The sequence below is a fragment of the Hyla sarda genome, chromosome 11, assembly GCF_029499605.1.
Source record: "Hyla sarda isolate aHylSar1 chromosome 11, aHylSar1.hap1, whole genome shotgun sequence".
NCBI lineage: Eukaryota > Metazoa > Chordata > Amphibia > Anura > Hylidae > Hyla > Hyla sarda.
In genome coordinates this window covers 16,446,644-16,458,926 of record NC_079199.1, presented here as the reverse complement: position 1 = coordinate 16,458,926, position 12,283 = coordinate 16,446,644, and the positions used below count along the sequence as shown (strand labels likewise).

Genomic DNA, 12,283 nt, shown 5'->3' with positions numbered 1-12,283 from the left:
TTAAGGGGTTAAACTGGAGTACTCCTTTAAGAAGACAATACCCTAGAAGCAACAATATGAATAAGAAACAGGATCACCCGCACTATCTACCTGTATATTCAGGTAAGTGTGCGTGACCCTGCTACCAGTTTTTAAAGTAAAGACAGAAGAACCCTCACGCTAGGTTGGGGTTCATAATTAGGTGGTGGGAACCAAAGATCAGTAAAATTGTGTCTTCCAGTCGATAAGTCAGAAGTATCACACCAAAGCCATAGAGAAAAGTTTGATTTACTTTATTTTTAAATCTAAGTTTCCCAAGAAATAAACCTTTTTAGTCCGACACTTGTTTTACAGCCTCCTCTAGCGCGTCTACAACCAGCCGCAGCGGTCGTCAGATAAAGCCTGTCCTGAAGTTTTGGTGCGGGGAGCGCTTGTCAGTCGACATCTCAATGACAACCACCATCATCAGAGAGGGAAATGCAGAGTCCACTTCTACGTATGTGAGTATCGGGTGCAACATATAAGCCAGATTTTAAGGCCCCATTCAGGAAGCGCCACCCCGAATCTGGGTATATTTTGCGCAAAAAGTCACATTGACAATGGCCTTTTCTGGATGGATTTCAGCCAAAAGAATTAACAGAAGTTCAGATACCCCAAAGTGACAGAAAATTCCAGATAACTGACCATAAAGTTAGAGCATTGTCACTCCAGTGGGCAGGTTACTTGTACTAAATAGAATGCAGTCCCCTCAAGAAGTATATTGGAGGCATTAGGCCGACTCTCTCGTATTCATATTCATCTCCTATTCATCGTTTGTGTGTCCAAGTGTAAACATTGTGTCACTTTACACAGCATTTCAGTAAAAAGCTTGGTAGGCTCGCTAGGATGTGTTATGGACATTAAAGTAATTTTCTTTTCAATAAAGGAAACAATTGACGAAAAATCATCTTCTCAAATAAGGAAAACCTCCATTAGGAATACAATAATTAAGAAGCCTCCTCCCAGTAAAGGAGCATCAGGGCAACAAGGTGAGCAGTAGGATATTTCTCCTAAAATACTTCTTCACTTTCCTATCTACACCTCTACCAATACTGATGGTTTGTGCAGATGCTGATCAAAAGTTTTCCCCCAGCTTAAGTGGTGTATATATATATATGTGTATGGGATATATATATATATATATATATATATATATATATATATGTGTATATATATTTATTTATTATATATTTTTTTTATAAACACATATATATATATATATATATATATATAGCAACAGAAGAATGCAGCAGCACACTGCCAGCACAAGGATATAGATGAAACATGAACATGCAGATAAAACATGGAGAGCTATACAGCTATGGTGTAATAGATGCAAATGTTAAACTATGAAATAGTGAGGCACTTGGCTCGCAAATTTGTCTCCGCCGGCGGTCAAATAGCTTGGACCGTCCCACCGCGATAAGGTAGCCTCATTGGGACGGACCCTACACTGTGAATATGCCTCTGTGTGAACAGTTCAGTAAGCATGGCAGGGTCTGGAACATCCAAGACACCTTATATACACACCTGATAGAGGTGGGTGGGGTGCAAGGCCAACATGGAGGTAGCCACTCCCCCGTATGTGCAATACAGACAAAGAATAAGTCAGCCAGCACTTTAGTTGATACCAAATTCTTTGTCTATATATATATATATATATATAATATATGAATAGTTTATATGTATATATTATATTAGATATCTTGGTTGGTTAGCCTAAATGAATCAACTAGAGACTTGATTTAACTTACTGGGGATGGTGTGCAAGAGATTGTGTTATGCAGCGATAGATCTCATATAAAAAATATATCATGTACAACAGAAAATGATGAAGATAACATATTAAATAACATTAATGTGGAAGTCCATACTTTCTCCTGACACATCTGATTTATTAAATGCGTTTCCCAACCAGTGTGGCTCCAGCTGTTGCAAAACTACAACTCTCAGCATGCCCGGACAGCCAATGGCTGTCCGGGCATGCTGGGAGTTGTAGTTTTGCAACAGCTGGAGGCACACTGGTTGGGAAACGCTGTATTATAGAGTTAAGAAAAACATGTATGCTGTGAGCCCTACCTAATGATGGCTGTAGGCAAACAAAATTTTACAGACTCCCTCTTGACAAAGGAATGATCACACCCAGTTGTCAATTTATTTGTACACTTCCAGGAGGAGTAACATAGGAACGACACAATGCTGCTTTCTAACAAAAGAAGTTCAGCACAATCCAACATGAATTCATCTCCTCTTCTTTTATGAAATTCTCTGTTTTTGTGCAATGACAATGACGTTTTCTTACCTTACTTGCAACTTACTATTTTATTTTAAAAAATTTAACATTTTTGTTTTATCTCTTCTTTAGCACCAGTGACTCCGAAATTCAGGGCTAAGTACAAGAAGCACAAAAGGAGTATTGGATCAAACAATTTAAAGGGACGGGAACTCAAAGCCCTTCTGAAGTTGCCTCATGTGATGCTCACCCCAATGCATACCAAACGGGATCTGAAATCTAAATGCTTACAAAATAAGGTCCATTACAATGATCTGACAGAGACCTCTTCAGAAAGTAGCGTGTTTGAACCCAATACTGTGAAAAGCAAGGGAAGGAAGGACGCACTGTCGGAGGAGTGCGACGATGGCTCTGGCCTCTCTGAGAACGACACAGAGGAGGTCTTGCCTGTAAATCAAAAAACTTTTTTCCGGGAAGAAAAAGTTTTACGAATGCAGAAATCGAGTTTTATCATGGCTGCAAATGGTGATTCTAAAAAAAACGCTAAAAAAGCAAAGGCACTTAGATCTGACTCCCATAGGCGGAAACTTTCTCATTCTGCACGTCAGGAAGCTTCTTCAGCTTCATCGGATTCAGATGAATTGGATGAAGGTGGTAACTCTGGAAAAAACTATAAAGTTAAGACCGGAAATCAGAAGCGATCAAATCTTCCCGCTCCAAGTAGATGGTCTTCTCGTCGTCTACAATCGACCAGTGAGTCGGATGAAGCCCCCGGGTCAAATAATGAACGTGTTCTGAGGAAGGACACCAAGAAACTGAAGAGTAACCAAAGCAATCGTCTATCTAGTGACCTCACTGATTCAAGCACAAAAACTTCACCAGTACAGTTTGGTTCGGCAGAATCTCAGGATTCTGAACAGGAAAATATTTCGGGGAAGAATTCTGGAAAGGAGCAGACAAGCACTCTTAAGAGGATGGTGCCTGAAGTCAGGAGACTTAAAGGCACTGAGGAGGAAACATCTTCTGAAGAGGAATTGTGTATTGAGATCGGTCCAAGTAGGAAAAGACAAAGTGAAATGGCAGAGTCTCAAGATTCAAATGATGAGGCCATTTTAAGAAGGGTAGCGAGCGCGAATATGGGAAAAACTGGTCCTGAACATTCTCCAGGCAGGAGAAAGCAGCCACCTCGTGTGGCAAAACATGCAGGTTATTCCATGGAGTCTGAGGATGAGGGAAAGAAGCCATCTTTAAGAAAGAACTCTAAGGAACCAGATGACCCATGGAATGATTGTGTAGATTCTACACATTCCCTACCTCGCAGAAAAATGCCTGCTCGATCCAAACAAACACTCAATTATTTCGAGGACTCTTCAGATTGGGAAGACGAGCCAAATGTTAGAAAGGACTTCAGGCAACCAGCAAACTCCTGCAAGACACAAAATGATCCGTCTCATCAGAAAGAAAGACAAAGAGACCATGTGGATTCAGAAGAGGAACTAGGTCCAATACAAAACTTAACTCGACAGCCTGATCCCCCAAAAAAGCAAAAACAGTCAGCTCGCTTGATAGAAAAACAGAGAGACTTGGCGGGATCTCAGGATTCAGAAGAGGAAACGGGGTTAAGGAAGAACTCCAGGCAGGCAGCTAATATGAAAAAGAAACTGAGGCAGATAAACTCTTTGGAATCTCAAGAATCGGAACAGGAGACCCTTACAAGAAAGGATTCTAGGTCTGCAGATAATACTCGGAAGAAACAAAAACCACCATCTTGTCTTCCACAAAAACAGACTGGATCTATGGAATCTCAAGAATCGGAACAGGAGACCATTACAAGAAAGGATTCTGGGTCTGCAGATAATACTCGGAAGAAACAAAAACCACCATCTTGTCTTCCACAAAAACAGACTGGATCTATGGAATCTGAAGAATTGGTACAGAAGACCATTACAAGAAAGGATTCTGGGTCTGCAGATAATACTCGGAAGAAACAAAAAACACCATCTCGTCTGCCACAAAAACAGACTGGATCTATGGAATCTCAAGAATCGGAACAGGAGACCATTACAAGAAAGGATTCTGGGTCTGCAGATAATACTCGGAAGAAACAAAAACCACCATCTCGTCTGCCACAAAAACCACCATCTCGTCTGCCACAAAAACAGACTGGATCTATGGAATCTCAAGATTCAGGAGAGGAACCAGGGTTAAGGAAGAACTCCAGGAAAGCAGCTAATATGAAAAAGAAACTGAGGCAGATAAGCTCTTTGGAATCTCAAGAATCGGAACAGGAGACCATTACAAGAAAGGATTCTAGGTCTGCAGATAATACTCGGAAGAAACAAAAACCACCATCTAGTCTGCCACAAAAACAGACTGGATCTATGGAATCTCAAGATTCAGAAGAGGAACCAGGGTTAAGGAAGAACTCCAAGCAAGCAGCTAATATGAAAAAGAAATTGAGGCAGATAAACTCTTTGGAATCTCTAAAAGCAGAACAGGAGACCATTACAAGAAAGGATTCTGTGTCTGCAGATAATACTCGGAAGAAACAAAAACCACCATCTCGTCTTCCACAAAAACAGACTGGATCTATGGAATCTCAAGATTCAGAAGAGGAGACCACCACAAGAAAGGTTGCTAGTCAACGAGCGTGTGCACAGAACAAACAGGCCCTTCGTGAACCACCTTCAGAACGAAGACAACCCCCCCGCTCTTCAAAACTGAAGAATGCCTTGGCAGAATCTCCGGATGGAGAAGGGGAAGCATCTTCAGGAAAAGACTCTAGGCAAACTGGTAAAGGTAAAAAGCAAGCACCTACTGATCCTGCCTCGTCTAGAAGAAAGGGGACGTCTTCCCCTGATCAAGAACTGCAGAAAAGTAATAAAAAAGACGTTAATACAGGAAATAAAACTGCTGAAGTTACAAGTCCTCAAAAGAAGTCACTGGAGTCGAGTTTAACAAAAATTAGAAAGCAAACGTATGTTTTGGACTTGGATGGGGATATGTCTTCTGAGGAGGATGAGAACGATTCATGGAGCCAACTAAGTTTGCACAGGGCTCCAAAAAGAGCCATAGTTGCCACTCCTGGCCCAAATAGAAGACCTTTCCATTCAACCACCTCCCGGGAACATCTGGCCAAGTCTGGACAGGACAGTGAGAAACCACCGGGAAAATCTAGGAGTCTTCAGGAGGAGCCAAAAGAGTTAAAACCCAACGCAGGCAGAGAATCTAAAGGTGACAATGAAGAAACTAAAGACCACAAAACTCCAGCAGGAAAAGACAAATTAAAGGGGGCAAATAAAGAAAGCAACTCAGGAAAAAAAGCAGAATCAAGGGTGAGTGCTCAAAAGAAGTCACTGGAGTCGAGTCCAACAAAAATTAGAAAGCAAACATTATTTGTTTTGGACTCGGATGGTGAAAGGTCTTCTGAGGATGATGACGATTCATGGAGGCAACTAAGTTTACACAGGGCTCCAAAAAGAGCCATAGTTGCCACTCCTGGCCCAAATAGAAGACCTTTCCATTTAACCACCTCCCAGGAACATCTATCAAAGTCTGGACAGGACAGTAAGAAACCACCGGGAAAATCTAAGAGTCTTCACGAGGAGCCAAAAGAGTTAAAACCCAACGCAGGCAGAGAATCTAAAGGTGACAATGAAGAAACTAAAGACCACAAAACTCCAGCAGGAAAAGACAAATTAAAGGCGGCAAATAAAGAAAACTACTCAGGAAAAAAAGCAGAATCAAGGGTTAGTCAACAAAAACATCCACAGAAAAACGTCTCTGCAGGAAGATCCTTGGATCCGTTTTCTGCATTAAACCATGAGGAGGAATGGACAGAGAAAGAAGTTCAGAGGCTTTACAAGTAAGTAGTATTATTAAAGGGGTACTCCGGTGGAAAACAATTTTTTTTCAAATCAACTGGTGCCAGAAAGTTATTAAGATTTGTTAATTGCTTCTATATGAAAATCGTAATCCTTCCAGTACTTATCAGCTGCTGTATACTACAGAGGAAGTTGTGTAGTTCTTTTCTGTCTGACCACAGTGCTCTCTGCTGACACCTCTGTCCATGTCAGGAACCGTACTGAGAAGGAGAGGTTTGCTATGGAGATTTGCTCCTACTCTGGACAGTTCCTGACATGGACAGAGGTGTCAGCAGAGAGCACTGTGGTCAGACAGAAAAGAACTACACAACTTCCTCTGTAGTATACAGCAGCTGATAAGTACTGGAATTATGTAGATTCTTTAATAGAAGTAAATTACAAATTTTAAAGGGATATTCTGGGCAAAAACATTTTATCCCCTATACAAAGAATAGGGGATAAGATGTCTGATCGCGGGGGGCCCGCCGCTGAGACCCCCCGCCATCTCCCTGCAGCTCCCGCATTCTATGCGGGGGCTGAGTCTCCAGTTTCGGAAACCTCCGGGTTTCCGGGACTTAAGATCTGATTTAACGCCATGCCCTCTCCATTCATGTCTATGGGAGGGGGCGTGACGGCCGTCACGCCCCCTCCCAAAAACATGAATGGAGAGGGCATGGCCTTACATCATCACACCCCCTCCCATAGACATGAATGTAGGGGGCGTGGCGTGACATCAAGCCCTAAGTCCCGGAAATCCAGAGGTTTCCGAAACTGGAGACACAGCCCCTGCATAGATTGCGGGAGCTGCAGGGAGATCGCTGGGGGGGGGGGGGGGTCCCAGCGGTGGGCCCCCCGCGGTCAGATGTCTTACCCACTATCCTTTGTATAGGGGATAACATGTTTTTGCCCGGAATACCCTTTTAAGTGTTTTGGGTCCTAAAGCTTGTGGATATGCAACATATACTTTCCGACCAACCACTACCCCATAAGAGTATATCTATGACATTTTTAGTGTGTCTCCAGGAAATGTGCCTCAGGAAAATATATATACCTCTGTGCACCCTTTCTAAAGGATTTTCTACAAAAGAAAAAAAATAAGCAATGCGCAATACTTATGTAGCTATGAAGATTATGGCGCAGTTACATCCAGTGACTCACAAGTGCCATCTTCTCTGATTGGAGACACATTTCTTCTCCATCCAGCCCAGACCGTCATGACTATTCCTTCTAAGTAAACACCACCACCACTTTGTACATGGCATCCCCCCTTAAAGTTAGTTTTCTACCTCCCTTAGGGAAGATTTCTCTTAAGGCAGTTTTCCCCTGCAGTCTCTGTTGTCCCACATGTAGAGCACAGGCAGCTTTTTCCTGCAGCCACTAGAGGCCGGGGGCACCTCTCTAGCTTCAGTATGCGCACATGGATATCACTCATTCGCGTCCTGCTGGAGGAAGAGAGGCTTCCAGACTCTAGTGGCCTCAGGTATGATTCTTCCTGCAGCCTAGGACATGCTGGGACACACATGGTGGTGCTAAGCCACAAACATCTTTGCATCCAGTCACCATTGGCCCACAAGACCGCCTTGGCATCCCTGGCGCTTCTCACGGCACCTCTGTTGGGAACCACTGGGTTAGCCAACAAAGATATCACATCTATAACACTTAAGACCATTTTTCAAAGTAACACTTCATAGATTTGTCCAGCTCCCACAGCACCAAACTATTTACATCGTAGCCATGTCACAAGATAGTCCAGGAACTACCGATACTATGAGGCCTCCACTCATACTGAGACATCTACTAGGACTGTCTAAGTTGTAGCGTTGCCATGACTTTCGCCCCATGTAAAATACTTTAAAGGGGTAGTCCGGAGGAAAACTTTTTTTTTATTTTTTATATTAACTGATGCCAGAAAGTTGAAGTGATTTGTAAATTACTTCTATTTAAAAATCTTAATCCTACCAGTACTTATGAGCTGCTGTATAATACAGAGGAAGTTCTTTTCTCTTTGAATTTCTTTTCAGTCTGACCATAGTGCTCTCTGCTGACTCCTCTGTCCATGTCAGGAACTGTCCAAAGTAGGAGCAAATCCCCATAGAAAACCTCTCCTTCTCTGGACAGTTCCTGACATGGACAGAGGTGTCAGCAGAGAGCACTGTGGTCAGACTGGAAAGAACTACACAACTTCCTGTGGAGCATACAGCAGCTGATAAATACTGGAAGGATTAAGATTTTTAAATAGAAGTAATTTACAAATCTGCTTAACTTTCTGGCACCAGTTAATTAAAAAAAAAATAATTCCACCGGAGTTTAGGTTGCTGTCATTTTTACATCAACTTTTATGGGAAACCCTATCGAGTCCTAAATTAAAGCTGTCAGTCACTTTTTTTTTTTTCTTCTTAATGGAGTAAAAAAAAAAATCCATCTAGGTGGATTGTGGCCCATGTGTGACCCTGTACCTCCTGTTCCGAGACATTTTAGTTTATTGTATAAATGTCGGATGCAAAAAATACAGGACCTGTGTGATGTCCAGCTACTGCGGGGGGCGCGTGGCTGGCTTCTCTGTAGGGCTACTTACCTGTATGAGCCCATCAGTAACGTTCAGGAGTGTAAATCTTGCAGGGTAACATACAAGGTTGGGATGGATTAGTTACGGATTCGGATTCTATATTCATTATTGTTTCTCTTGCAGAGCCGTGTCCTCCTTGCCAAAGCACAAGAAAGGATTCTGGCTGGAGGTGGCCATGGCCGTGGGAAGCCGCTCTGCAGAACAGTGTCAGGAGAAGTACCTGGAGAGACAGCAGACCAAGACCACAAAAGCCGCACCCAAAAAGAAAGTCAACGCCAGCAAGAAAAAGAAGCAAAAAAGTAATGGCAGTAAGATTTAGAGCAGTGGTCTCAAACTGTGGCCCTCCAGATGTGGCAAAACTTCAACTCCCAACATGCCCGGACAGCCGTTAGCTGTCCGGGCATGCTGGGAGTTGAAGTTTTTCAACATCTGTAGGGCCACAGTTTACAATCACTGGTTTAGAGCATTGTGTAACATCAGGCTGTATTACAGCAGAGTGACCACTGGGTGGCAGTGTTGTACCCTATCCCTTCTCCACATTCCAGTCCACTGCCCACATAATAACATTAAGGTGATGTCAGGTCCCTAGTGCTTTGGGGACTGAATGCTGGATTAAAAGAACTGTATTATGATTATTGCACAAGTTGTGGTTTAAAAAAACTATTGTTTTGCCTGCAGATAAGGGGTATTAGGGCCTCACATTACCAGGGTTGTGACTCTCTTCAGCGTGGTGCACGGGTGGCAGCTTAATACAAGCAGCTTTGTCCCACATAGGAGGACATGAATTATGCACCGACCACTCTATGGGTGCTGTGTTTTTTTTGGGGGGGGGGCAGGGTCTAGGGGTGTAAGAAAAAAATCTATTCACTCGATTATCACGATTTTTCATTTGGCGATACCGTATCGATTCAAAATATTTTTGATCTGATCTTTTTAGGGATGTGGAATTCGTATCTCCCGACGCCCGGGACATGCAGTTCCGGGCGCTGGGCAGGTGAATTTTTCTGGCCCTTAGCCCGGCTTCGGGCAAGCAGGGCCGGACCTGACAAGCACGGCGGCGCTCTGGGAGTATGGATGGGGCTCCCGACTCGTGCCCGCTCCGTACTCTGCAGCCCCCAGCTGATTTCAGTAGCCGGGGGCCGCCGCTAATAGCCAGCATGCAGCGATCGCCGCAGCTGGCTATTAACCCTTTAGATCGCCGCTGTAAAACCTGACAGCGGCGTCTAAAGGGACCTGTGAATGCTCCCTGGTGGGCTTGTGGAGTGGAGATATCCTTTGGATAGGAGATAAGATGTCTAGGGGCGGAGTACCCCTTTAATTGATACTGATCTAGCGATGCGCAGTGCAACTCTTTATTTTGCTGTACAGGATTGGGGACATGTCTGAGGTTTTGTTATTATTAGGAAATAAGCTTCAGGGAGACTAGCAGAAGATTATTTTCTTGTCTCCATTGGAAAAATCTATGCACATTCAGCTGAGCCCAGCGTGCATGTGTATAGGAGAGTCATGGGGACGGCTATAGCCATCAGCCATCTATCTAAAGCAGTGGTTTAAAACTGTGGCCCTCCAGATGTTGCAAAACTTCAACTCCCAGCATGCCCGGACAGCCGTTGGCTGTCCGGGCATGCTGGGAGTTGAAGTTTTGCAACATCTGGAGGGCCACAGTTTGAGACCACTGATCTAAAGTGTACGGCCGCCCTAATTCCTGTGTCCAGCTGAATATTGTATATTCTTCCTTTATCAGGTAATAGTACAGAAAAGGAGGCGCCGAAAATCACAGCCAAGGTGGGAACTCTAAAACGCAAGCAACAAATGCGAGAATTCCTGGACCAGATGCAGAAGGACGATCACGATGATTTGTTCAGCGCAACCCCGTTCCAGAGCAAGAAAATAAAGGTAACGTCAGCCCGCACAGGCCTCTACCCCCAGGTCTATGTCTTAGGGCTCATTCACAATTCCATATTTGTTTTTTTTATTCATTGAAAGGAATACTGTAGTGGAATATAACTTATCCTGTATTCAAAGGACAGGGGATAAGTTATAGATCGCAGCGGGTCCGACCACTGGGACACCCCGTGATCTCTTGTACGGGGCCTGGAAGTCCACAGGAAGCACCGCGCCGACCCCACAGGAAGCTGCAGCAGACACACCCCCTCCATGTATCTCTATTTTGGCCACCGCGTCATGCGGGGGGACGGAACGCCCCCTTCCTGCGAACTGCAGCAGCCCCATTTATGAGATCGCTGGGAAGGGGATGGTCTGACCCCCTACGATCTCTAACTTATTCTCTATCTAAAGAATAGGAGATAAAGGAATACTGTAGGGGAATATAACTCTTCTCCTATTCTTTGGATAGAGAATAAGTTATAGATCCCAGGGGGGTACGACCATCCACCCAAAGCCCCCCTCTCCTGAATGGGGCAGCTGCAGTCCGCAGGAAGGGGGGGCTTTCTGTAGAGATACATGTAGGGGGTGTGTCTACTGCATCTTCCTGCGGGGGTCGGCATGGCGCTTCCTGTGGACTTCCAGGCCCCATACAAGAGATCACGGGGAGGGGGGGGGTTTGTGGTATCCCAGCAGTCGGACCTGCTGCGATCTATAACTTATCCTCGATTCAAAGGACAGGGGATAAGTTATATTCCACTACAGTATTCCTTTAAGAAGAATTCTATTACGGTTTTATTCACAAGTTCTTTTATATGTGCATGGTGTTTTTGTTTTTTCATGGTAATTATATTTTTATCCTATAAACTTAAACACATGTTCCGTTTTTGCATCGTTCACACGTCCATTGTTTTTTAATTCATCGCTTTATGATAAGGGTGTATGTAACCTGCCGTATTTTACACCCCTAGCTTCCAACATTGAGAGCGAGTCACGAGGACGACGTCTTCCAGCTGGAGAACTTTGACCCCACCACACCTTCAACTTCCATTTTCCCTTTGGCCAACACCCCTCAGTGTGAACATATCACTCCAGGGATGATGGGTTCCATCAACAGGTGAGCGAGTATTATCCAGGTTATTGTGTAGTTAAAGCAAAACGGTCATCCTCTTCACAGGATGAGGGGGGGGGGGGGGGTCACTGACTAAAATACGCACCTTGGGGAGGGGGTCACTGTATTGTGTATTTTATTGCACAGTCCTCCAGGCTTCATATCTGTTTGTTGACCAATAATCTGCACCCTCTCACCTCTAATATCTTATACACAGTTCAAACAATGACAAGCTGGTGTACAGGATCCAGAAGGGCATAAAGCGAGACAAGTTGATGGGCTGGGGCCATCTAAACAAAGGATCGGTAAGTGACTGCACCACATCATGTAGGAGCACTATTCCGACTCACAGAATATATAACCAGCAGATATAACCACTGCGGACAATCCTGATCAGATCGCTGAACTCGCCAATACTGTTTTCATCCACAACCTGGTTTATTCTGTACATCGAACAACAGGAATACAGCAGAATGAATGGATTTCAGTATTATGTGGTCAAAAGATGATGCTTTCCTTAGCTTAGAATGCAGAATACATGCTTCCCTGTTACATGTGGCAGATGCAGGCGGCCATGACACAGGAAGTGATGCACTAAGCAGGGGGTG

The 12,283-nt window shown here is 44.1% G+C and overlaps 1 protein-coding gene across 2 annotated transcripts in view; it reads left to right on the top strand.

Annotated features, from left to right (window-relative positions):
* Positions 1-12,283, top strand: part of MIS18BP1 (MIS18 binding protein 1) — a 40,537-nt gene that overhangs the window by 24,130 nt on the left and 4,124 nt on the right. For both annotated transcript variants that reach the window (XM_056546754.1, XM_056546753.1), the window contains exons 9-15: positions 334-479; positions 905-1,007; positions 2,384-6,116; positions 8,804-8,979; positions 10,425-10,576; positions 11,536-11,681; positions 11,893-11,980. In XM_056546754.1, coding sequence (XP_056402729.1) covers positions 334-479; positions 905-1,007; positions 2,384-6,116; positions 8,804-8,979; positions 10,425-10,576; positions 11,536-11,681; positions 11,893-11,980 — 4,544 coding nt within the window. The remainder of the gene's footprint in view (positions 1-333; positions 480-904; positions 1,008-2,383; positions 6,117-8,803; positions 8,980-10,424; positions 10,577-11,535; positions 11,682-11,892; positions 11,981-12,283) is intronic.